The sequence below is a fragment of the Ovis aries genome, chromosome 1, assembly GCF_016772045.2.
Source record: "Ovis aries strain OAR_USU_Benz2616 breed Rambouillet chromosome 1, ARS-UI_Ramb_v3.0, whole genome shotgun sequence".
In the NCBI taxonomy this organism is placed as follows: domain Eukaryota; kingdom Metazoa; phylum Chordata; class Mammalia; order Artiodactyla; family Bovidae; genus Ovis; species Ovis aries.
In genome coordinates this window covers 12,649,847-12,675,269 of record NC_056054.1, presented here as the reverse complement: position 1 = coordinate 12,675,269, position 25,423 = coordinate 12,649,847, and the positions used below count along the sequence as shown (strand labels likewise).

Here is a 25,423-nt window from a genome sequence, read left to right as displayed (position 1 = left end):
CAAAGTGCTTACTCACATGCCAGCTATTTGAGCCCCACAATAAACCTGTGAGGAAGGCAAGACAGGTCAGGTTACTGAGATCAGGGGACATTAGATGGTTGCCCAAAGTCAAAAGATGAAAAACCAGCAGAGCTGATGATACATCTTAGGTCTGCAGATTTCTTAGCTTTGTTCCTTCTGTAATGCATTCCATCTCCAAGAAAAGCGGGTCAGACTAGTTGGGAGAGTCGTGTTTTCAGCAGTAAAGACGTCTGGATGAAATACCTCCCTCCACCACCGCTCCCACCCCCCACCCCCATCCTGGACCTGCTCTGTGGGAACTTCATACAGACACTAGTTTAGGCCTTTCCTATGCCTTCAAGCAATATGTAAACCACCATTAATTCCCAGACCGAAGTTTGAGAAGCTGTGGTCTGTATGGTAGAGCAGCAGTCCCTAACCTTTTGGCACCAGGGAGCAATTTCATGGAAGACAATTTTTCCAAGGGCCAGGGGGTGGGGAGATGGTTTCTCCCCGCCCCCTGATGATTCAAATACATTACATTTATTGTGCACTTTCTTTTTATTATTGTTACATCAGCTCCACTTCACATCATCAGGCATTAGACGCCAGAGGTTGGGGACCTCTACATTAAAACATATATGTGTTTTCATTCCTTCCCTCTCCCCACAGGTGGTTCTTCCTCTGACGAGCTGAGACCAAATGGGAAGGGCCTGCCTGTGGACCAAAGCTCCTGGGGTCAGAATAAACCAGAAAACTCGCTCTCAAGGTAACGCAGCTTTCCCTGCACTTGTGCCTCTTGGGGCCGAGGTTTTCCTCGCTGAAGAGCTGAGGCCACTACGGTGCATAACGTATGCTGTCCCACAGTCACTGGCCTCGGGCATGTTAGACTTTTATTGAGCATTTACTATGTAATGTGCCACACATCATACACTTAACACGAATTATCTTCCCTTAACCTAAGAGGTAGGTACCATTATTTTCTCTGTTCCACAAGTAGGGAAACAGATGAAGAAGAGACGTTTTATAGCTCACCCAAGATCCAGAACTAGCAGCTGGCAGATCTAGGATCCGAAACTGAAGTCTAACCCTACCTTGGAAATGTAGATCAGAAACATTCGATTTCTCCCCCTCGTTCTTTTAGAAGCGTCTTCACTCTGAAGATACCTTTCCCCTCGTTTTTATTTACTCCTTTCTCTTTTCTAATGCCATTATATTTAGTGTATACTCCAGTTCCCCCGACTGATCATAGCTGGAATCATCTGGTCAAGATAAAAGCTTCCATGTGTCTGGCTTCCCAGCTGGCTCAGACGGTGAAGAATCTGCCTGCAATGCAGGCGACCTGGGTTCCATCCCTGGGTTGGGAAGATCCTCTGGAGAAAGGAATGGCAACCCACTCCAGTACTCTTGCCTGGAGAAGTCCATGGACAAAGGAGCCTGGTGCACTACAGTACATGGGGCCACAAGGAGTCGGACACAGCTGAGCTATTAACACTTTCACTTTAAATTATGCACCTAAATAGCGACGAACAATCCCTGCGCTTTAAATGTAGCTAAACCTATCATTCTCAACTCACTTTTGAGCCTTCCTGATACACACAGATGCATTTTTATGTAGCCTTCATTAGTATGTATTAATATATGACCATCTAATATTAAGTACTTAAATGGCATTTATGAATAAATGTCAGAAGTTGTCTCAAATGTTTTATAGAATATATCTTAGTTCATTAAGTAATTTCAACAAAAGGTTTTTGAGCATTTATTAGGATTCTGTTATATGTCAAATTTCCCTTAACTTTATATTTATTTTTCTTTAACCTTAAATGTTGGCATTTGAATAATTTTTAGTATGGCTATGAAAACTACCCAAATAATAATAAAATATAAATTTTACTGCTTTTCTTTGTTATTACAGATTATTCCTGTGGAATAGAGATCCAGTAGAATTATCAAGTCAAAAGATCTAGACAGTTGTATAGTCTTATTACATGAGACCCAGAGTCCAGAAAGAATACTGTCTAAGCCGAGTTCTAATTCATAGTCTCCTGCCTTCCAGCCTCATGGATCATTCATGATGCTGGGTCTCATTTTTCTCATTTGAAAAATGAAGGGTTAGATTAGATTATCTTCCAGGTTTCCTTGTGGTCTGAGATTCTATAAAACTTAACATCTCTGGATCAATGTACTATACAGTCAACAACATATAAGGGGGCTTCCCTGGTGGTCCAGTGATTAATGCTCTGCATTTTCACTGCAGGGGGCTTGGGTTCGATTCCCTCGGGGAACTAAGATCCTGTATGTCGTGTGGTGTGGCCAAAAAAAATACGATAACTTTTTCTCTCTGTTTTTTTACCCCCCCCCCCTTTTTTTTAGGCACATGGGCTTAGTTGCTCCACAGCATGTAGGCTCTTCCCAGATCAGGGATCAAATCAGGGTCTCTTGCATTGGCAGACAGATTCTTTTGCCACTGAGCCACCAGGCTCAAGCCCTGATAAAAACTTTCAATAGAAACATTTTTGTTTGTTTGTTTTTCTAGACAGAACAAGTCCAAATCTGAAATAAGCAACATGGTTCGCTCCTCTACTATCACAGTATCAGACAAGGCTCACATTTTATCCATGCAGAAGTTTGGACTGCGAGATACAATTGTGAAATCACATCTAATACAGAAAGAAGAGGATTATACCTACATCCAGAACTTCAGGTAGCTCGCTGGATCTTAGACTGTTTCCACAGCCAAGTGATCGCTCAGCTCTCTGACCCTACAGAATCACTCCCATCATTTTCTGAATGAGTGATTCCTTTCACTCTTCCTTGGCAGGCATTTATTCTGTGCCTTTTCCGGCCAGGCATCGTGGGAGGTGTGGTATGGTGGGAATGACACAACTTGCAACAAACAGTTGCAGAAATATTTGAAGATACCCCTGTGTGGAAGGAGGAGAGGGATCTTGATTTTTGGTTATGCCTCTGTGTATCTCTAGGTCATTTGGGGCCTTTAAAGAAAGTTGTTTGAATTGAAATCAATCACATGAAGTTAGTGATTGGTAATCTTTTTAGACAAAATGATTGAAAATTACATGAATAAAGGGTGCAGGTTTGCCAGGTCTTTTTATTTTTATTTTTATTTTTTTTCTTGCCAGGTCTTTTTAAATCACTGCATTGGGACTATAAAACAAAGTCATGTTGCTTCTAGGGTTCTAGATAGTGAATTGTCTTAGGGAGTTTGGGATGGACATGTACACACTGTTATATTTAAAACGGATAACCAACAAGGACCTGCTGTAGAGCATGTGGAACTCTGCTCAGTGCTATGTGGCAGCCTGGATGGGAGGGGAGTTTGGGGGAGAATGGATGCATGTATATGTATGACTGAGTTCCCTTGCTGCTTACCTGAAACTATCACAACATTGTTAATCGACTATACCCCAATACAAAATAAAAAGTTTCCAAAAAAAACCCGAAATCGAACAGAAAAAAACCCTAGTGAATGATGTGAACACTGGTATTGCTTTCTTTCCAAAAGTAGTTGCCAGGGTACTTTTTTCTCTTTTCATTTCAGTAGCACACACAGGACATAGTCATTTTGTGGATTGTGACTATCTAATGGCTATTAAAGCTAAGTAGAAATGTTCAAAGTGGGTCTCTACTGTCTGAAGTTATCACAAAAGCAACAGATGTCCTGGCAGACTGCAGGTCACCCCTTGGTGCCGCAGTCACTTGTCTAGGATGGCCGTGACGTTTCTTAAGTCTTCAAATTCCAGCCCAGAGAGACTGAAACCAGCCAGAATCAGCATCCAGTGCTCTCCCCGTCGTGTCCATAGTCCTCCCAAGTGACCAGCTGATTGTCTTTGGCAACAGATTTTTTGTAGGAACGTACAATGTGAACGGACAGTCCCCCAAGGAGTGCCTCCGGCCCTGGCTCAGCCACGATACCCAGGCCCCAGATGTGTACTGTGTGGGGTGAGTGTCTTTTAGTTGTCTCTGCATTTTTCAGAATGTGTAGCTGTGGTTGAAGGGATGGGGGCATGAATCTGTAACTGAGACTTCACAGCAGGTGAAGGGATTGAAAAACGAGCATATGCTTAATAACAGCTGCTCCTCTATTCCTATGCTTCCTCATAGTAAACAAATTTCCGGCACTATTAAAGTGATGTGCTTGGTACTGGAATGCTAATATTTAATTCTGAGTGCAACCCTCTGTTAAAAGCATACACCTTGAACTGAATTTTATTACTTAGACATTCAAAGCTTTGTTGGTTACAAAGCAAAAATATCTTTTGTGAGGGAAAGAAGGTTAAAAGAAAAAAAGGCCCCATCCAAGGACTTCCTTGGTGGTCCAGTGGCTAAGACTCTGTGCTCCTGATGCAGGGGACCTAGGTTCAATCCCTGGTGAAGGGACTGGATCCTACAGGCCACCTTGAAGATCCTTCGTGCCACAACTAAGACCTGAAATTGAAAGGGAAAGTCACTCAGTCGTGTCTGACTCTCTGTGACCCCCATGGACTATACAGTCCATGGAATTCTCCAGGCCAGAATACTGGAGTGGGTAGTCTTTCCCTTCTCCAGGGGATCTTCCCAACCCAGGGATTGAACCCAGGTCTCCCACACTGCAGGCAGATTCTTTACCAGCTGAGCCACAGGGGAAGCCCAACTAAGACCTGGCACAGCCAAATAATCAAATATTTTAAAAGGGAGGGCCCCATCCATCAGTCTTTTTTTTTTTTTCCCCACACCTACTATCTTCTTACCACTGTACCAAATATTGTTGTTGGGGAGGGAGCAGCAAAGAAGCCTGGGTGGTAACGTATAAAGCAACTAGAGTTTGGAATTTATAGAGAGCTAGGTTTCAATCTGAAGAAGGCAATGGCACCCCACTCCAGTACTCTTGCCTGGGAAATCCCGTGGACAGAGGAGCCTCGTAGGCTGCAGTCCATGAGGTTGCTAAGAGTCAGACACGACTGAGTGACTTCACTTTCACTTTTCACTTTCATGCATTGGAGAAGGAAATGGCAACCCACTCCAGTGTTCTTGCCTGGAGAATCCCAGGGACAGAGGAGCCTGGTGGGCTTCTGTCTATGGGGTCGCACAGAGACGGACACGACTGATGTGACTTGCAGCAGTAGCAGGTTTCAGTCTTGGAGAAGGCAGTGGTAACCCACTCCAGTACTCTTGCCTGAAAAATCCCGTGGATGGAGGCGCCTGGTAGGCTGCAGTCCATGGGGTCGCGAAGAGTCAGACACGACTGAGCGACTTCACTTTCAGTTTTCACTTTCATGCATTGGAGAAGGAAATGGTAACTCACTCCAGTGTTCTTGCCTGGAAAGTCCCAGGGACGGCGGAGCCTGGTAGGCTGCCATCTATGGGGTCGCACAGGTCAGACATGACTGAAGCGACTTAGCAGCAGCAGCAGGTTTCAATCTGTTTGCCGCCTGGTGCTTATGTGAGCTAGTGATCTCGGATGTAAAGACTGGAGACTCTTCCAAGTACTTCAGGCTCGTTATGAAGATGAAAAGGGCCACTGCTTGGGAAAGCACCTGGTACGTTCCTGGGCCTTTAGTCCTTTGTCTCTAAGTGTTTGTTTTTCTTCCTCTTTGAGGGTCTTGCAGTTTAGCTAGAAAGGCAGGCCTTACACAGCTTAACCAATCTGAGAACGTGCCATCTCCCACATTACCCTTCTCCACTCCCTGACTGGTTGCTTCTCCTAATAGGTTCCAGGAGCTTGATCTGAGTAAGGAAGCCTTTTTCTTCCACGATACCCCAAAGGAGGAAGAGTGGTTTAAAGCTGTATCAGAGGGTCTTCATCCAGACGCCAAATATGCAAAGGTATGAGAAGAGTCCAGGACCTTCTGACTTTGTGTTGCCATGCAGGGAAATGCTAAGACAACTTTTCACTTCTGCTGCGACTTTCATCAAAAGCCAGCCCTAATGGGTGGTGGTCCCTTCGCTGGTGGTCCAGAGCTTGAGACTCTGCCTGCCAGTGCAGAGGACATGGGTTCGATCCCTGGTCCGGGAAGATCCCACGTGCCTCAGGGCAAGTAAGCCCACGGGCAGCAACTGCCAAGCCCACACACTACAACTACGGAAGCCTGCATTTCTCGAGCCTGTGCTCCATAGAACCACCGCAATGAGAAGCCCGCACACTGCAACAATGAGTAGCCCCCACCTCGCAGCAACTAGAGAAGGCCCCTTCACAGCAGTGATGACACAGCCAGCTAGAAAGGAAGGGAGGAAGGAAGTCCTATTGATGGTGTGATGTTCAGTTCCAGGAGAGGCTTCTCAGGTCTCGGCACCTGTAGGCTGCTGAGGTTATCACAGGATGTGGTCAGTGAGTCGGGTAATTACCCTGTTTCCTGGTGTGGAGCAGGAGATATAGGAGTCCTCACAGCCAGCTTCCCGTCCACTTTTCCTTTCAACTCCCCATTAATACCGTGACTTGAATGCATGCTTCTCTTCCAGGTGAAGCTCATCCGACTGGTTGGGATTATGCTGCTGCTATATGTCAAACAGGAGCATGCCGCGTACATCTCAGAAGTGGAAGCTGAGACAGTAGGGACAGGAATCATGGGGAGAATGGTGAGTTCCTGGTTGGTACAGGGAGGGCCTTGGTCCCTAAGGTCTCGAGCCTGCTTCTCATGATACCACAACTACCTGTGTCCCAGCTTGAGGGTACTGGCATCATGAAATGAACTGTTCCCTCATGATCTAGCAGGAACTGATGGAGGAGGCCATTCTGAAATTGTATTTTGGTGACTTGCTGGCTGACTTGCCCAGTTAGCCCTCATCCTCACGGCCGCTCCACTCTGGAGCCTCCAAGTGGGTCCTTCCATTTAATGTATGACCCATGTCGCAGAAGCTTTATTGAATCACCAAGGGAAAGAAAGAAAGAATGCTAATAATAGGTTTACTGTTTTTCTTCTCGAAGCTGTTACAGTCCTCCTTTTAGGTTGTGAGCTTAGCTTCCCGGGGGGTGAGGGAGAGTGTGTGGCTTGCCTGCAATCCATTGCAGAGTGGACTCGCCTTCGCCGCTGGCTGCCTGGTCCTTCTGTCTTCTTGCATTTGTTTTCCCACCTATAAATATGTAGCCCTGCTTTACTCATCTCCCGGGATTGTGACACAGACTGACTAAAAGAGAACATTTTGAAAGCCCACGGGTTTGAATGACTATCACAGTGAAGTTGGGAACTGTGCCTTTTCTGGGCTCCCTTTCACAGGGTAACAAAGGGGGCGTGGCCATCCGGTTCCGGTTTCACAACACCAGCATCTGCGTGGTCAATTCCCACCTGGCAGCCCACACGGAGGAGTACGAGAGGAGGAACCAGGACTACAAAGACATTTGTTCTCGAATGCAGTTCTGTCAGGTCGACCCAAGCCTGCCCCCTCTCACCATCAGCAAGCACGAGTGAGTCTGGCCTTCCACCCCAAGTAGTGTGCCGGGCTGCACAGTCCAAGCCAAGGGCTCTCTGTTTCATTAGGGAGGGGACCGGGGGAGGCTTCCCACCACCTGAGCGGGAACTCTCAGCCAACTCTCGGTTATACAGGGATTACACCTCTTGGAAATTTTTAGTTTCCCCACTTACCATCTGGCCAACCTCTCGAATTTTCTCAGACGCCATTTGTTCCTGGAAAATGTGTAAGATTTTTTTAACACAGTCCGCCTTGATGCAGCATTGTGAGAAAAGCCTCGCCAGAGTGGGCGTCTTGAGCGCAGGTTTTAGAAGCATGGTTCAGGGCTCTGTCTGCCTGTTGTCTCCAGAAGCATGTGCGGTTGAGGATGGGGCTGCATTTCCCAGTCTTCACACCGTCTTTTTTACCTCTCGATTCAACATTTTGGAGCTGTGGTTGCAGCTGCTTGGGGTGTCTTGTGCTAATGTTCGTTCTCTTTATTTCATTTATCTCCAGTACTTGCTCTTTGTCTAAACTCAGGGCATATTGGAATTTCAGACTTTACAGTAACACTTGAAACTTACGCTCCTTCTTCTTATAACAAGGAAGAAGCCACTGGGGCTGTGGTGTCTGCCAGGGAGTACACAGAGCCCAACCTCTCATCCGCCTGCTGCGTCCATAGGACCATCTTGATTGGTGTGCTGGAAGTTGCCAGAATGGCTTTCCGTCTCCAGGGGACCTAGCAGGGACTGGGTCTTCCATTCTGCTGACCCAATGTGTGAGGCTGCATGTCAGCTTGTCTGAATTTAGCTCGTGGGCGCATTCATTTTGGTGTTTGTGTGCTGCCATGCGGCTTCTCTCATAACCTGGCTCTTGGCTTCACGTAGAGCAGTATTGGTCTTCACGGGATGTGCAGTGTCACCTGGGAGCATCCAGTGATCGTGTTCCCAAAGCAGCAGGTGTAAGAAAACACCTGTTGCGTTCTGCAGAAGGAGCTGGCTGGTAACACAGTGGTGGTTAAACCGAGACGCCACTGGACAGGTCAGGCTTTGTTTCAGAGGAACTCTGCTCCAGAAACAAAGGCTAAGAGTGTGCTTTGGGGGCTGGAGTATGCATGGAGGCAGAGGCAGCATCGTGGCATCATCTGGCTTGGGGTCCCTGAGTGATTGACAGGACTCCCAATACTTGATCTTTCCCCCTCTTCCCAAGAGAGGTAAATTATTGTCTTGCTTTTAGATCTTATTAGACTATCTTGCCAGCTGTGCTTGGTCGCTTCAGTCATGTCTGACTCTTTGTGACCCTATGGACTGTAGCCTGCCAGGCTCCTCTGTCCATGGGATTCTCCAGGCAAGAATACTGGAGTGGGTTGCCATGCCCTCCTCCCTTTCCAGCTGTATGGGAATAAAATAGTCAAGGAGAACACAAGGCTGTTGCCGGTGAACTTGGACCAAGATAACTGAGTAAGCGGCATGCTAGACACGATGTTAAATGGGATGGCAAGAGGAAAAGAGACCCTGAGCAGCCAAGTTCCTTCCCCACGCAGCTCCCAAAAGACGTAGCCTCCGGGGCCTTCTGTCAGAAGCACGCCGGATAGGGTGGGCGAAGCCCCTCCTAATCCCTGTGCCCTTTGTGCTCTGTCCCCGCAGTGTGATCTTGTGGCTGGGGGACCTCAACTACAGGATAGAAGATCCAGATGTGGAAAAAGTGAAAAAACTCATCGAAGAGAAGGCCTTTCAAACGCTGTATGCATATGACCAGGTACCAGCGGCCACCCGGGCACACGGGAGGGCGCAGAAAGCCTGGCTCCCAAGCTGCGCCTCTTCTTCCTCGTCTGGGGGGCTGGTGCCCGCCGTTCCTTTCTTTCCTCCATCTGTGCTCCCTCTCCTACAGCTGTCTGCCCCACTGGTCCTGCCCTTGAGGTTTGTCTCCCCTGGAGGCAAGAGCTATTCTTTCTCTCTGTCTCGTTTGCGCCCATTCATTCAGTCATTCAAGTTGGGGCCAAAAGGGAGCCAAGCTTCTCATCAAGACAATATTAGTCCTTTGTATATTTCAAATGATTTACTGATGTTTCAAATGGGCCCCCTTGCCCCCTGCCCCTGCCCCTCAGCAGACCTGTGCCGTGTGCGGGACCACTCTTTTTCTGAAGGGCTGTCTTCACTTCCAGAAAGAATCCGTTCCGTCTCCTGCTAGCCTCTACCGTTGTTTGGGTTATCATTCCTTTCAGAGCATTAGCTCTTTCCCAGGATGAGAGAAACCTGTTTCTCTCAGACGTTCTTCAGGGTAGTCCTCTCAAGAGATTCTGAAACTGTTCAAGCGGTCAGAGTTGTTTGGGATGCCACAGTCCTCTTTCTAGCCTGTATCTCCCTTTCAATCATCTTTGTATTGTCGTTAGTCTAAATCTTTCCGTTACCTTTATTTTTCTCCCAGTGAGATCCATTAAGGGGAAAAAAATCCCAAGTCTGTTACGTCTTTCTTTTTAGAATACTCTTTAGTGACCCATTTTTCTCTCTCATTCTTTTCCTTGGTAAATTAGTCTCTTTATTCCCCTTTTCCCCAGCATTATCCCTTGTCTGTCTGTTTTCTAGACTACAGCATTCTTATTTCCCTGGGAGTTCAATACTATCTCTTCTTCCCTTCTTTTCTGGTCTCTCCTTAAGTAATAGCAACCAGTTTGTGTGTTTCCTTGCTTTCCATATGGTTTCAAGATTTATATTTACCCTTTTTTTTAAAATTTATTTTTTGCTATTCTTATTTTCGCTGTGCTCAGTCTTTTTTGTGGTTTGCGGGCTCCAGGGCATGCAGGCTCCGTAGTTGCCACATGAGGGCTTAGTTGCTCCGAGGTATGCAGGATCTTAGATCCCCCAACCAGGGGTCAAAGCCAAGTCCTCGGTATTGGAGGGTAGATTCTCAGCCACCAGACCATCAAGAAAGTCCTCATATTTACCCATTTAATAGTCATCTTGGACTTCCCTGGTGGTCCAGGAGTTAAGACTGTGCTTCTGTTGTAGGGCTGTGGGTTCAATCCCTGGTCTGGGAAGTTCCGTATGCCATGCAGTACATCCAGAAAAAAGCAAAAGGAAAAGAATCATCTTACACTATTTTAATTTCCTGTTGCTTTTTCCGTAATAGTTTTTTTTTTTTTTTTTTAAGGAATTCCTATTTTGGGGTTTGTCAACTGTTGTCCCCTGGATAGCTGACCCTTTCACCAAAGTTAGAGCTTACAGTTCTTCACCAGGCCACACAGCACCAAGCTTGGTGCTCCAGGGAGGGGGCAGGAACACCTGTGGTTTTTCTCTCTTGCTGAGAAGGAGCTCTTAGAACCAGTGCAGTGGCAAGGAGGCCAGTTATTATTGTAATGTGTCAGGCACTGTTCTAAGTTGACAGCTTATCTTTGCAACAATCCTGTGAGGCAGATTCTATTATAAATCCAGAATTTACAGATGGGGAAACCAAAGCATAGAGCTCCCCCCAGTTCATATAACTGATTTGACAAAACTCTTTAAAGAACTGTTTTAGTTTAAACTTAATTCATAATGGTTTGGTTATACCTCTACCATATATTTATACATACTTGGAAGTTCCCTTTTGTTTTTTGGATTGTGTCTTTACAGACCTTTTTTTAATGCAGTTTTATCTCTCTGTATATTGGAACACCTGTGCTACACAGATGATGTGTTTGATACCTGGAAGAGAAACTAATAAAACTAATCCATAAACTAATCCTCCTAGGGGCATCTCAGTACGATGGAGCTCAGGCCCCTCAGACGTGGATACGGTTTTATAAAAGAGCCTTAAAAATTGTACAGCAGGCAGAATAGTCAGCATGCTCCTCTTCCTGGGAGTTAATTAACTCAAGGTCTTACAGAGTAACTTTCTTTCTGTTCTGTATTTTTTTTTTTTTTGGACACTGTGCAGCATGTGGGGTCTGAGTTCCCCAACCAGGTGTCAAACCCATATCCCTTGCAGTGAAAGCATGGAGTCCTAACCACCAGAGAATTCCCACAGAATAGTTTTCTCCTGGGCCTTTCCTTTGGGGTTAGGGTTTAGATTCCAGATTGGTTTCCTTTCTTCTGCTAATTCAAGGTTTGACCTTTTTATGCTGAGATGTTTTTTTTTTTTCTTCCATCCTTTGTGTAGCTGAGAGCTCAGGTGGCTGCAAAGGCTGTCTTCGAGGGCTTCAGTGAGGGTGAGCTCACGTTCCAGCCTACCTATAAGTATGATACTGGCTCCGATGACTGGGATACCAGGTAGGTCAGAGGTTGCTTCGGAGGCTGAGCAAATAGAAACTCAGAAAGTTAGGGAAGTACTTTCCCTCGTAGACCTACAGAAGAAGATGGGTCTCCTGTCACTTCTTCCTCAGGTCAAACATTTTCTCTCAGTGTCTGCTCATTAAGTAGACTGCCTTCCTACACTTTTTTTTTTTTTTTTTAATACTTATTTATTTGGCTGGTCTGGGTCTTAGTTGCACCACGCAAGACCTTCGTTGTGACAGACCTCTAGTGAACTCTCTAGCTGTGGCTCAGGGCTTAGTTGCCCTGCGAGGCATGTGCAGTCTGGTTCCCTGACCAGGGATCGAACCTGGGCGCTCTGCATTGAGAGCCTGGAGTCCTAATCCCTGGGCACCCCAAGGCAAGTCCCCACAATAATTCTTAAGACTCGTTTCCCTTCCAGCTATGCTTAGGGTGATGATTCCAACAGACTGAGCTTGTACTTGGTCATTACGTGGTAGTTCATATTTTTATGAGGGCCTATGGGAAGCTGTTCAGTACTTGTGTTATCTCATGTAATCTTCTCAACAACCCATTGAAGTAGGTATAATTTATTATCCTCATTTTATAGACCAGGGAACAAAAGCCCCGCACCCCCAAATTCAGGATCTTCCCAAGCAGGCAAGCATCGAAGCAGAAATTGAAGCCAAGCAGTAGGAATTCACAACCTGTTTTAACCAGCATCTTTTGAGGCCCACAGAATGCTTACCCTCAGATGGTTGTGCCTCTGGCCTGATCCCCATAGGAACGTGGAGAGCAGAAATCATCCTGAACAGCGTTTTGGCTTTGAGTGCTTGCAGCTGTTTGGGGTGACACCTGCAGGATACACGCCACCCTAGGCGTCAGGCGTCACTGAGCCTCTGAGGGCTTTCAGTGTGGGCTTTGCATTTCAGCGAGAAGTGTCGTGCTCCTGCCTGGTGTGACCGGGTCCTCTGGAAAGGGAAGAACATCACTCAGCTGAGCTACCAGAGCCACATGGCCCTGAAGACCAGTGACCACAAGCCTGTCAGCTCAGTGTTTGACATTGGGGTAGGTGGGCAGCTGGGAGCAAGTTGCCATCGTCCTCTAGGGAATTGGTCCCCACAGCTGAGACCACTTTTGTCTTTCTGGTCTCCTCCCACCTTGAATGAGAGGAGGCTCCTTTTAAAAATGGTTTTAATTTAAATTTAATTCATAAATGTTTTGTAGACTCCTACTTTATGTCTCTATGTACATGGAAGTTCCCCTTTGCTCTTTGGACTGTTTCTTTCCAGACCTTTTTCTATGCAGTGTGTCAGTATTCTATATATAACATAGAGGAAGTTTCTCCCTTTTTGTAAAAGAAATCTATCACACCCATGGTTCTGAGAACATCTTTTTCCCCCACTGGCTATTTTTTAGGAGATCTTTTCATGTTGGTAAGGGTAGAGCTCCCTCCTCATTATTTTTAAGGGCTGTAACATATTTCATAGTATGGATGAACCATGTTTGTATTGATAATTTGTTTCCAAAATGGTGCTATGATACACATTGCTATAGTGACCAGCCTTCACATATATCTTTGTGTGTCAATGTGAACATTTCTGTAGAATGAAATTACTAGAGGTGAAATGAATGGTTCAGAGAAAAATGTATTTTATTTGTATTTGAGCCTGCAAAATTGTCCTCCCGGCATCCCTACCATTTTACTCTTCTGCCAACCATGAATGAGCTTCTTTTCCCAGAGTCTGGCTAATACTGGGTTTTAGCAATCTTTTAAATTTCTACCAATCCAGTGAGCCAAATGAGAAAGATACTTCATTCTTTTAGATTATACTTCCCTGATTACTAGTGAAGCTGAACACCTTTTTTTTTGTCGAAGTATTGTTGACTTATAATATCTTAAAAAAAAATCTTTTTATTTATGTATTCTCCACTTGTATCTCCTCTTCAGTGACTTCTGTGTTTCTTTGTATATTATCAGTTCTCGAGGGTGCAGGCAGAGGTGCCTCAGAATCCACAAGAGTGTGGGTGGTTTGAAAAAAGCCTAATGAGTGTTATAACTAAGGTTTTATTGTTGGAAGATGACAAGAATTGTAATTCAAAATATAGAAGGGAAAGCCTGACAAAAGCTTCTTGGCTGATGGAACACAGGTTTAAAAAGCCTGTGAAATGCTGCTTTGACTCAAAGCCCTAGAGAAGCTCCTGCTTGCCAGCCTGTCAGCAGCAGCAAGCATAGCAGAGACAGGCAGGGGTGTCTCTCTGCCCTGACCTCAGACTGCAGAACTGCTCACCCAGCTTTCACTCCCGTATCATTTTTTTCTGCTAATCGGGAAGCAGTTGATTTAACAAGAGGCTTTGCCTCTGGGGGACCCTTCTACGTCTATTGTTAATTGGCTTCTTTGTTCATTAATTAAATCTGTTTAGTATTCACTTTCTGCGTTGCTATCAACTGCTATTTCCCAAGGCTGTGAATGTCCTCTAAGGCACCAGGGACCGGTTTCATGGAAGATAATTTTTCCATGGATAGGGAAGAGTGGGAATGGTTTGGGGATGATTCAAACACGTTACATTCACTGTGTACTTTATTTCTATTATTATTACATCAGCTCCACCTCAGACTGTTAGGCATTAGATTCTGGAGATTGGGGACCCTGAAAAAGAAAAAGTGGGTGGAAGCCAAGGCACTGAGTCTCTGTTGTTTCCCTTCCAGGTGAGGGTCATCAATGAAGAGCTGTATCGGAAAACTCTGGAGGAGATTGTTCGCTCCCTGGATAAGATGGAAAACGCCAATATCCCTTCCGTGTCCCTCTCCAAGCGAGAGGTAGAAAGGATGTGATAACGCATCTGGCTCTTCTCTTTGTAGAACATAAATCTCATCTGCTAGGTCTCAGAACTCCAAGGGGCACCTGTCAGGCTCCTGGACTCTGTAGTCTTCCTTGATCGGCTGCTTCTAGACAAAGTGAGGCTGATGATGCCAGCTGACAGGAGAGGGGGTGTTGGTTTAGATTTGGTTCACCTCTTGATCTTTTAAACCAAAAGCCTGTAACCTTTTGTGGCTCCTATATTTTACCCATACATGGGCCCTCCATGAGTTAAATAAGTCACAGAGGATCCAAAATGTGTTTCACTTGATCTTAGTATAGCTGTGTGCATTCTTGCCCTGGGTTTGTCTTCCTACTGATGCTTTGCTTTGAGATTGAGTCCAAAACGTGGGGTACCTATGAGTTGAGAAGTAATAGGCATTGGGAGAAGTCAATTTAGGGCTAAAGATTTTTCAGAGAAGTGCCACAGCATAGATCATTCAGAACTGACAGTAAAAAGTCAATTAAATGAGGATTTACGGTGAGGGTATTTTCAGTGTCCTAAATGTCCAGCTGCAGGGAAGGAGGAGCTTCATTTTCACATTTGGGAGTGGAATGTGTGAAGGATATTTTGGGTATGGTCTTTGGGTATAGGAGATTTAAACTTGGATTCTGTTAGGGAATTTTTTTGTGTTTTTCGAGTTTAGGATTTCTGAGTTAAACACTAACAACTGGTCTTTAGTAGTAGCAGCTGTGGTCTCCCAGGTAAATACTTAGAAAACAAAAGCATGATTCGAAAGAGATGGGCCTTCATTTCCTTCCCAGGAAGGGCAAGGTTGGCCCAGTTGGGGAGGTCGGGCAGGTTGCCGCGGAGAGGGCACTGGCCTGACTGGCCCCGGGCTTGTCCCCAGTTCTGCTTTCAGAATGTGAAGTACATGCATCTGCAGGTAGAGTCCTTCACCATTCGGAATGGGCAGGTGCCGTGTCAGTTTGAGTTCATCAGCAAGCCTAACGAAGAGTCCTACTGTAAGCAGTGGCTTCGCGCCAGCCCCAGCAGAGGGTTCCTCCTGCCAGGTAAGGCCTCTGTCCCTGGCTTCCTGGTGGCTGGTTTGGGGAACACCCTACCCTGTCTTTTGCCCATTCTCCTAGAATAAACTTTTTATTTCCGAATGTTTTGTTGTTTGCTTGAAACTTTTTCAAAGCCCTGTGGATGTTCAGTTCAGTTACTCAGTCATGTCCGACTCTTTGTGATCCCATGGAGTGCAGTGTGTCAGGCCTACCTGTCCATCACCAACTCCTGGAGTTTATTCAGACTCACGTCCATTGAGATGCCATCTAACCATCTCATCCTCTTTCGTTCCCTTCTCCTCCTGCCTTCAATCTTTCCCAGCATCAGGGTCTTTTCCAGTGAGTCAGTTCTTCACATCAGGTGGCCAGAGTATTGGAGTTTCAGCTTCAGCATCAGTCTTTCCAATGAATATTCAGGACTGATTTCCTGATGGACTGGTTGGATCTCCTTGCTGTCCAAGGGACTCTCAAGATGGAGATCCATCCGTAGATAAGATGTAAAATAGTAAAGGGTGCGAGTTCGATGTCAAAAGTATTCTCAGTCATGTGGATGTTCTATAATTTCACACAGAGAAAACAACAGTTCTGTGAAGCAGGTGTGGCTGTAACAAGAACCCTTTCACTTTCTGTCTCACTACAGTCAACTCCTAATTGTCTGCTCTTGTAGCGAAGATAATAGGGTGGTCATCCAGAAATTATGTCCAGCCCGACCACCCGTATCTCTCTCCCATCTTCTCCTTGGCACTGTGTTATGCTGTGAGACAAAGGGGTTAGCCTGTTTTGTGGTCAGTTCACATGTCATATACAGATGTGAGAGCTGGACCGTAAAGAAGGCTGAGTGCTGAAGAATTGATGCTTTCAAATTGTGATGCTGGAGAAGACTCTTGAGAGTCTTTTGGACAATAAGGAGATCAAAACAGTCAATCCTAAAAGAAAGCAACTCTTAAATATTCATTGGAAGGACTGATGCTGAAGCTGAAGCTCCAGTACTTTGGCCACCTGATGTGAAGAGCTGATTCCTTGGAGACCTGATGATGGGAAAGATTGAAGGAATAGAAGGGGATAGCAGAGGATGAGATGGTTAGATAGCATCACCAACTCAATGGACATGAATTTGAGCAAACTCTGGGAGATAATGGAGGACAGAGGAGCCTGGCGTGCTACAATCCACGGGGTCACCAAGAGTCAGACACGATTTAGTGACTGAACAAAAGCAAGCAGACAGTTCACAGTCTAATAACATGTTATATTTTCTACTGGATCCACACCTTCTTATTGTTTGTAACTTGAGCGTGAAGAGAAGTGAAGTTGCTCAGTAGTGTCCAACTCTTTGCGACTCTATGGACTGTAGCCTACGAGGCTCCTCCGTCCATGGGATTTTCCAGGCAAGAATACAGGAGTGGGTTGCCATTTCCTTCTCCAGAGGATCCTCCCGACCCAGGGATCGAACCCCGGTCTCTCACATTGTAGGCAGACGCTTAATCGTCTGAGCCACCAGGGAAGTGGAACCTAGCTTGAGCAGTGCTACCTAGAACGTGAATTTAATAGCAGTTACCTATTCATGTTTTTGTTTACTGCGTTCAGTTCCCCTTTGGACCGTAAACTCCTTGTTCACGTGTCTCTCAAGTATGTGTGTGTGTGCATGCTGAGTCTCTTCAGTCGGGCCCAACTCTTCGTGATGCTATGGACTGTATAGCCTGCCAGGCTTTTCTGTCCATGAGTTTCTCCAGGCAAGATACCGGAGTGGTCGCCAAGCCCTCCTCCGGAGGAGTCTCTTGAGTGCTGAGCATGTAAATTCTTGCTGGTTGGCTGATACCTCTTATTTCCTTCCCCTAACTCTGTATGCCCGACCCTCTGCCAGCCCGTCTTCTCTCCCCATTTCCTCTTGGCTTCCCACCAACCAGCATTTCTTTTTACTCTTTTTTTCAGATTCTTCCGTTGAGATTGAATTAGAGCTATTTGTAAATAAGACCACAGCTACAAAGCTCAACTCGGGTGAAGACAAAATCGAGGACATTCTGGTTTTGCACTTGGACAGAGGAAAGGATTACTTCTTGTCTGTGTCTGGGAACTACATGCCAAGCTGCTTCGGATCGCCCATTCACACGTTGTGCTACATGAAGGAGCCAATTTTGGACTTGCCACTAGAAACCATTAGAGAGCTGGTGAGTTACTTGCCACAAGAAAACATCTAGAAGGATGTAGCAGCCAAGCCAGTCAAGTGAGAGGTTCTCATGCCTACCTTCCCAGGGACCTGAGGATTCTCTAGCCTCCATAGTGTTTGCCTGTGCTGTCAGATATGTACTGCTGTTTATCAGACACCCTGACATTTTTTTGTGGTTTGAAACAACAGCAAGTTGTTGCTTCTCATGTGAGTTTCCATTGTGGCTCTTTTGCTGGTCTCACCCAGGCTCATGTTTGTGGTCAATGGCAGCTGTGCTGGCCTGTGGGTTCAAGGAGGCCTCTCTCTCTTTCTTTTTAAAATAATTTTTGTTCATTTTATTTTTGGCTGTTCTGGGTCTTGGTCGCTGCACGGGCTTTCCTCTGGTTGTGAGCGGGGCCTACTCTCTAGCTGTGGTGCTTGGGCTCTAGGGCATGCGGGCGCCAGCAGCTGCGGCATGTAGGCTCAACGATTGCCATTTGCAGGCTCATGAGTTGTGGCACGTGGGCTCCGCTGCTCCCTGGCATGTGGATCCTCACGGACCAGGGCTGGAAGCTGTGTCTCCTGCATCGGCAGGTGGACTCTTTACCACTGAGCCACCGGGGAGGCCCCTCCCTTACTTCCTTGATGTTGGCTGCTCGCTTGGCCTCTCCCTCGCTATGGGCTCTTGGCATTCAGTAGGTTGGCCTGAGCTTCCCTAGGTAGTGGCAAGAGTTTGAGCACAGAAACTGTAAGGCCCCTAGTGGCCGAGGCTCTAAACTCACATGGTACCACGTCTGCCACATTTTATTGATCAGAACAAGTTGTGAGGTCAGTCCAGATTCTAGGGACGGGGCAAGACTCTACCTCCTGATGGAAAAACTGAAATGTTTTGCTGTGTTTTTTGATCCTTCATAATAATAGTAAAGAAATTCAGACACAGATACCCAGATAATGCATGTCCCTGCCCCATGATAGTTATTTATTTTCCTGTTTTATTCATCACTTTTTTTGTTGTTGTTTTGCTTTTTTTGTTGGCTGTGCTGTGTAGCCTGTGGGACCCTAGTTCCCCAACCAGGGACTGAACCTGGACCCTAGACAGAGAGAGCTTGGAGTCCCAGCCACTGGACCACCAGGGAATTTCCTGTTTTAATCATCACTTGGTGTATTATCCTAAAATAATTTTCTGAGATCTAAAAAGATTCATATGCAGACTTACAGATATTAAACACAAACTTATGGTTACCAAAGGGGAAATGTGGGGAGAGAGAAATCAAGAGCTTGGGATTAACATATACATACTTCTATATATAAGATGGATAACCAACAAGGACCTACTGTATAGCACAGGGAAGTCTGCTCAATATTCTGTGATAACCGGTACGAGAAAAGAACCTGAAAAAGAATAAATATATGTATAACTGAATCATTTTGCTGTATACCTGAAACAAACACAAAATTGTAAATCAACTAGCATTTCGGTTCAGTCACTCAGTCGTGTCTGACTCTTTGCAATCCCATAGACTGCAGCATGCCAGGCTTCCCTGTCCATCACCAACTCCCGGAGCTTGGTCAAACTCATGCCTGTCAAGTTGGTGATGCAATTCAACCATCTTGTCCTCTGTCATACCCTTCTTCTGCCTTCAATCTTTCCCAGCATCAGGGTCTTTTCTAATGAGTCAGTTCTTTGCATCAGGTGGCCAGAGTATTGGAACTTCAGCTTTAGCATCAGTCCTTCCAGTGAATATTCAGGGTTGATTTCCTTTAGGATGGATTGGTTGGATCTCCTTGCTGTCCAAGGGACTTTCAAGAGTGTTCTCCAACATCACAGTTCAAAACCATCCATTCTCTGGCGCTCATCTTAATCAACTATAGTCCAATAAAATTAATAAGTAAACAGCTCCTGTGGAGATAATTCTAATACAGGGGAGCCAGTCTGGAACAGATTTTTGGCAATAGATCTGCTTTTCTTTTTCCTCCATTTCATTTTTAATTTAGGGACTCCTGAAAACAGAGGCCTAAGAAGGGGAGTGATTTTTGTCATGGATCTGTGTAGTGAGTTAACCCTGGACCTCAACCTTGCCTTTGGGTTTTGGGATTCCCAAGTCTGTGCTCTTTTTTCACCAGACCACACCATTTCTCTGGTTCTGACAGTGAAAGTACTACAGGCAGGATGTTTGCTTCTAAGATGGCACATATTTCACCTGATTCACTGAAACTACTTGCCATAAGCCACTCCCAATTCTCAGGAGTCACTTTTCATACCTTGGTCATGCCACCTGATTTCATTTTTGCCTGATGAGCGTTTGCTTAGGGACATCAAAACACTTCTCTTCTTCCATGGGTTTGCTGTCCCTATATCCTGCGTTCTCCTGAAGCCAGCCTGGTGGAAGCTCCATTGATGGACCTTCTGATCATGCTTTTTATTTCTTTTCAGACTCTGATGCGACTCCAGACTGAAGATAATGGGAGCCAATTGGAGAAACCCATGGACATCCCCAAGGAGCTCTGGATATTGGTTGATTACCTGTACCGAAATGCCATCCAGCAGGTAGGTGGTGCTGAGGTAGTCACATCTGACCGAGGCCATGCTGCCTTGAGAAAGAGCATCAGCCCTGAGAACTTTGGGCAGAAAACACTTTTCCCCTGAAGAACCTGTGGAATGCTGCTCTTCCACCGTGGAGTGAAGGTTGACAGGTTCACGTGCCACACTCCCATGGGGCCCCGCTATGACACACAGCACCCGATTCTTCCTAGGGGAAGCAGCCTGGGAGGGCCTTCCCGGCAGAGCATACTCCCTCCCCGGGCCTCTGGGGTCCCCCAGGTAGAAAGGCATCTGAAACCTTCTCAGCATGTCAGCCAGCTCTCCTTTGCAGGAACTTTTGCCAGCTTCTAGGAATGGGAGGGGCTCACTTGTTGACAAGCCAGATGGGCAGGGGGACCCGTGGAACCCTCAGGCCGTGAGTCAGGAAGCCTGATTTCCAAAGTGGGTTGGGCAAGCTTCCTGCCATCAGATTGGTTAGTTTCACTGACTGGTTTGTCTGGGGCCCAGGGAGACCCATAGAAACTCTGATCTTAGCATAATGCTCTCTGCTTTTCCCCTCAGATTTATTGAGCATTACAGTGTCCCAAACTCTAAGTGTTTTGCAGCACAACCTCATTTAGTTCTCATAGTAGTTCTCAAAGGAGGAAACAGATGCTCAGAAATGTGAAATAATTTGGCCAGGGTCTCAGAGCTGACAGATGGGCAGGATCGGGATTTGAACCCAGGGAATCTCTAGAAGTCACCTTCTTAAGGACTGTGCTAGTCTACCTTCTCTATAGAGCTCCTTTCAGGTGTAACTTTTGAGCAATACATATAATATTGTTATTGTTCAGTTATTGGGCATTGAGTCATTTTGTAAAACAAATGAATATACGGGATCCTAGGACTCATGGAAATACCTTTATTGCCATAATCTCATTCATTTTCTCAAAGCACTGAGATACCTTTTAACTTTCTCCATCTTATAAATGATATATCTTCTTTTTTTTTTCTGGTTAATCCCTCTTAACACTGCAGGGACCATAGCTACTTTAAAGTTTTCCCTTTGGTCTCAGATCTCCAGGGATCAAATTTGCACCCCCTGCAATGGAATCACAGCATCCTAATCACTGGACTCCAGGGAATTCTCATAACAGATATATTATTGTGCTCAAGACCTGTTGTGGGAGCATGACTGGGAAGGCCTGAGACGAATCAGCCACATCAGCCTACTTCACATTGTCTACTGGGGTGATTCGAAAGCCTCAGCACACTCTCCCTTTCTGTACCCTGCTGGTGATTATGTTTCTAGGCCAGGTAATCATTGCTGCCTTTCTGAGAATAGAATTATTTTGTGACTCTCTTCCTTTTTTCAGGAAGATCTGTTTCAGCAGCCAGGCCTGAGGTCAGAATTTGATCATATCAGGGACTGTTTAGATACTGGGACGATTGATAACCTCTGTATCCTTTCAGATGTTCGTGTGCCCATGTGTATATATGTGTGTATGCATAGGAGTAAGAGAAGTGAGCAAAAGGAAGGGGTGATATTTTAAGGCTCAAAATCAGACATTGTGAACTCAGCTGTCATGTTTTACTTATTTAAAGTTTGCATAGAGAAGACTTTACAACCTTAAGCAACCAATACACCAGAATTTAGGAGAGCGCAGCCAAGCTAACAGCTTGGCCCCTCCACGATGTCAGCCCGGCGTCTGAGCGCTGAGCGGAGCGCCTGGCTGGGCACGCCGGCTCTGGCGTGTGCTGGCCCCCGGGCCTTTTCCTAACAGTGACCATGGGCAGCAGCGTCATCTGTTCCTTAACGGTGGGCCCAAAGCTGCCAGCAATCATTCTGTGGCCGAAGCCCTGCTGCTCTTCTTGGAGAGCCTGCCAGAGCCTGTCATCTGTTTCAGCGCCTACCGCAACTGCTTGGAGTGTTCCGGCAACCTCACAGCAAGTAAACAGGTGAGCGCAAGCGTGGAGCATTGCCGTGTTCACGTTGTAACCCTGGCTCTCATGGGGCCTACAGAACAAAGTGGCTGCCATCCCCCAAATGCAGCGTCTTAGAAACTCAACTCCAGGTCTTTCCGTCCCAAACCCATTCTTCCTCTCGTGTCCCTCTTCCTCTTAATGGCACTACCATAATCCCACTGACTCGGCCCAGAACAGAGCCGCTTCTCCTTCCTCCTCCTCTCAGCTCCCACATGCACGATCCCCTTACTCTGTCACCCTTCTTTCTTCCATTCTAGTTCCACTTTCCTTGGGTCAGGACCCTGCATTCATGCTCTGCTTCTGCCAACTGGTTTTGCGAACTGCCATTCGATTTGGTGTTCAAAAGTTCTCATCAGGTCCCCGTTAGTCAGAAAGGCTCTCCATTACCAAATAAGGATCTTCTTAAACCGGTATTTGGGACTTTTTATGATCTCACCTAGTCATACACATAAGTAACCTGCCAGAGCAGAATAATCTAGAAAATATGCTAACGATACAGGTTCCCGAGCCTTACCCCACCTCCTCTGAATCAGAATCTCTTTTGAAATATATTTTGTGCAAGCTTCACTACCAATTCTGAAATGCAGACAGCCAGAGTACTTTTTGAATTCTAGCCTGATCAACCCTTCTAGGCTTAGGGAACGGTAGGCTTCAAACAGTAGTGCTCTTACCCAAACTGACTTCTCACAATGGGCTTTCTCTTCTTGTCTCACTGTTTTCCTTACATTGCCTTTTTCTGCACTTTCTTTTGCCCTAAATGCTCTAGTCCTTTACCTCTGCATCTTCACTTATATTCAAGGCCCAGCTGAGATGTTTTTGACTTTTGAGAACATGCAGTCAGAAATTTGACCTCTAAATTCACGTAGCCCTTGATCTATGCTTCTCTTTTGGCACCCGTGACGAATGATCAGGGTTTTCTACACACAGTCTTTCTCATGTACCTGGATCGTGTATACTCAATTCCTGGAATATAACAGGCACTGGAGAAATGATTGAATGAACAAAAAGACAAATATCAATTCTCCCTCTCTCAGGTCATTACTACCCTTCCTGCGTGCCACAGAAATGTCTTCACCTATTTGATGGCGTTTTTGCAAGAATTGCTGAAAAATTCAGCAAAAAACCATTTGGATGATAATATTCTAGGTAAGCCAAGGATGTGTGGAAAGCACTCTGCAAACTGATTCATTACGAGAAGTGTGGTTGAGGAAGGTCCCAAGTCCACTGCAGTGGAACTAAAACCTCAAGCTCTGGGCAAAGTTTACCCTCAGATAGTTATTTTAAAGCAGAAACTATTGCCATGGGGGCACCCCTCCCCACTCTTTAGAACACGAGAATAAGTAGTACTTCTGCTGAATTCTGTGTTTTCTGTTTTTCATGCAGCCAGCATATTTGGTAGCCTGCTGCTTCGAAACCCAGCTGGTCACCAAAAGCTTGAAATGGCAGAAAAGAAGAAGGCTCAAGAATTTGTTCACCAGTTCCTCACTCACCCCGAGCCTCTTTCTCTCCTCTCCTATTCTGCCTGAGACAGCCAGTTACCCGCCCCACCTGTTTCAGCTCCAGAGCTGCCCTAAGAGGATATGAGCCCACAGGGAAGCCTGAGTGGCAGCTGCCTGTTTCTTGAGCCCAGACTGCCCTCTCCACCATGACCATCACACTCAGTGCTGCTGCGAAGAGTGAAGACATTGTGAAGACATTGAGGGGAAGTCCACCACAGTAAAACTGACATGCAGCGTTCAACTTTAGTTTTTTAACAGATTTTTTTTTTTTAAACGTTTAAACAGCCATACTCCTTGTGCTCAACCTGCTTCCAAGACATACAGTGCCTTCCCTGTAGCTTGAGCCGAGCTCCCCACAATCAGATATTTGAACAGACTTTGGAGTCCTGAAGGATGAATGAGGATGCAAATACAAAGAATGTAAATGGAAGCTGCTGGATAAACAGGCCACACAGCTTCTCCAGGTGCTTTCAGCGCTCTGTCCAAGGACATGTGTGTACACATATGCAAACCCTGCCCCGCTTCCCACTCATAAATATGGCTCAACAACTCTGGAACTGGCCACTTAGCCTCCAAGGGCAATACAGTGGCTTGAAAATAAAAATGCTGAAGAAACTGGGTGTTCTGGTGAAACAAGTGGAGTTTACCAGGCCAACGAATCCTCCCAACTGTATATAATGCATTCCCTCTTGTGTAATATATTTTAATGATAAATGTATTTTTAACAGTGGTTGCTTGCTTTTATCTTTTTAGAGATGGCAGGTCTCAGCAGCTGGACATTTGTGGCGTAAGCACTGGGGACAGCTGGTCAGGGGCCAGACAGATATTTGCCTGGTAGTCTGGTGATAACAACCACTATTTACATTTTTCAAGGAAGAGCTAGTACAGGCCTGGCCCAACCCCTTGACCCCCGATCTAATTTCTGAGAGTTGTCCCACTCTGAATATTCTAAGAGAAGTAGCTTACAGGGAAGACGGTTGTGGCTGATAAGGAGTTCTGACAGCTAGATCTAACAGGCATTTATAAGTCTGGAGCAGAATGAAAGCACGTTCAAAATAGTTTCTTGGAACACCACCACTCCTTGGCAGTGTAGTGATTTAGATACAGGCAGGCTGTATGACAATATGAACGGTTAAAGAAAGGGAATGGCCAGTAGGTGGCGTTACCTGGCCCGGGTGCGTGTCCGGAGGAAGCCGGCAGTCTTCTGGAGGGGAAAAACTTGGGAGACACGGCCTGGGCAGGCGAGTGACGAGGGAGTTGGGCGTCTTAAAAGAGCCTGTGAGAGGGGAAAGAGGTGGCGGCGCCCTCTAGCCAGGCTTGGAATACTCTCCATCTCTGCCGTTTGGGTCCAGGATTCCTTTCTGGAGCCCTCCTGGCCTACTAACTTTGTTGGGTGAGGAGGGGAAGCTGGAGCTACAGGAGAAACGCGGGAATGCCACAGCTTTCCAGGTTTCCCCCTTGCGGTCCTGGCCGGAATTCAGCGGCTAACTGTGGTCCTTCCCGTCGTGCTTGCGGCTGCCAAGGGGACGGCAGCGCAAGCCCCGCTGAGGCGACTCTGGGTTAGTGATTAGCGGGTCTGACCCATCTTCCTCGCCTCTGGTGCCTCTAGAGCGGAACTCTGAACCCCGCAAGCAGAATACGAGGCAGGTTCTTCACCGCGCGGGCGGAATTCGCCGCCCAGCGAAGTCTCCGCGGTGCCCGCCCCGCCTCGCCCCTTTCGCGCTCGCTAATTGGAGGCTCGAGCTCAGACCCCGCACTGACTAATCCAACCAGAAGCTTCAATGGGAGGC

General features: G+C 46.3%; 1 protein-coding gene and 1 long non-coding RNA gene across 2 annotated transcripts in view; one reads left to right on the top strand and one right to left on the bottom strand.

Moving 5' to 3' along the window:
* Positions 1-24,363, top strand: part of INPP5B (inositol polyphosphate-5-phosphatase B) — a 50,794-nt gene extending 26,431 nt beyond the window's left edge. Inside the window, 17 exon segments of the mRNA XM_015091873.4 lie at positions 673-769; positions 2,540-2,707; positions 3,862-3,963; positions 5,712-5,826; positions 6,460-6,576; positions 7,215-7,402; positions 9,033-9,144; positions 11,524-11,633; positions 12,548-12,683; positions 14,326-14,436; positions 15,328-15,490; positions 17,414-17,649; positions 20,062-20,175; positions 21,525-21,609; positions 21,980-22,107; positions 23,169-23,280; positions 23,518-24,363. Coding sequence (XP_014947359.4) covers positions 673-769; positions 2,540-2,707; positions 3,862-3,963; positions 5,712-5,826; positions 6,460-6,576; positions 7,215-7,402; positions 9,033-9,144; positions 11,524-11,633; positions 12,548-12,683; positions 14,326-14,436; positions 15,328-15,490; positions 17,414-17,649; positions 20,062-20,175; positions 21,525-21,609; positions 21,980-22,107; positions 23,169-23,280; positions 23,518-23,660 — 2,237 coding nt within the window. The 3' untranslated portion in view covers positions 23,661-24,363.
* On the bottom strand, positions 14,180-25,338 carry LOC132657827 (uncharacterized). The gene is made up of 2 exons (XR_009596537.1): positions 24,800-25,338; positions 14,180-19,019 (listed from the first exon to the last, which is right to left on the bottom strand). It is a non-coding gene; the product is annotated as an uncharacterized LOC132657827 (long non-coding RNA).
* Positions 25,339-25,423: the final 85 nt, after the last annotated feature.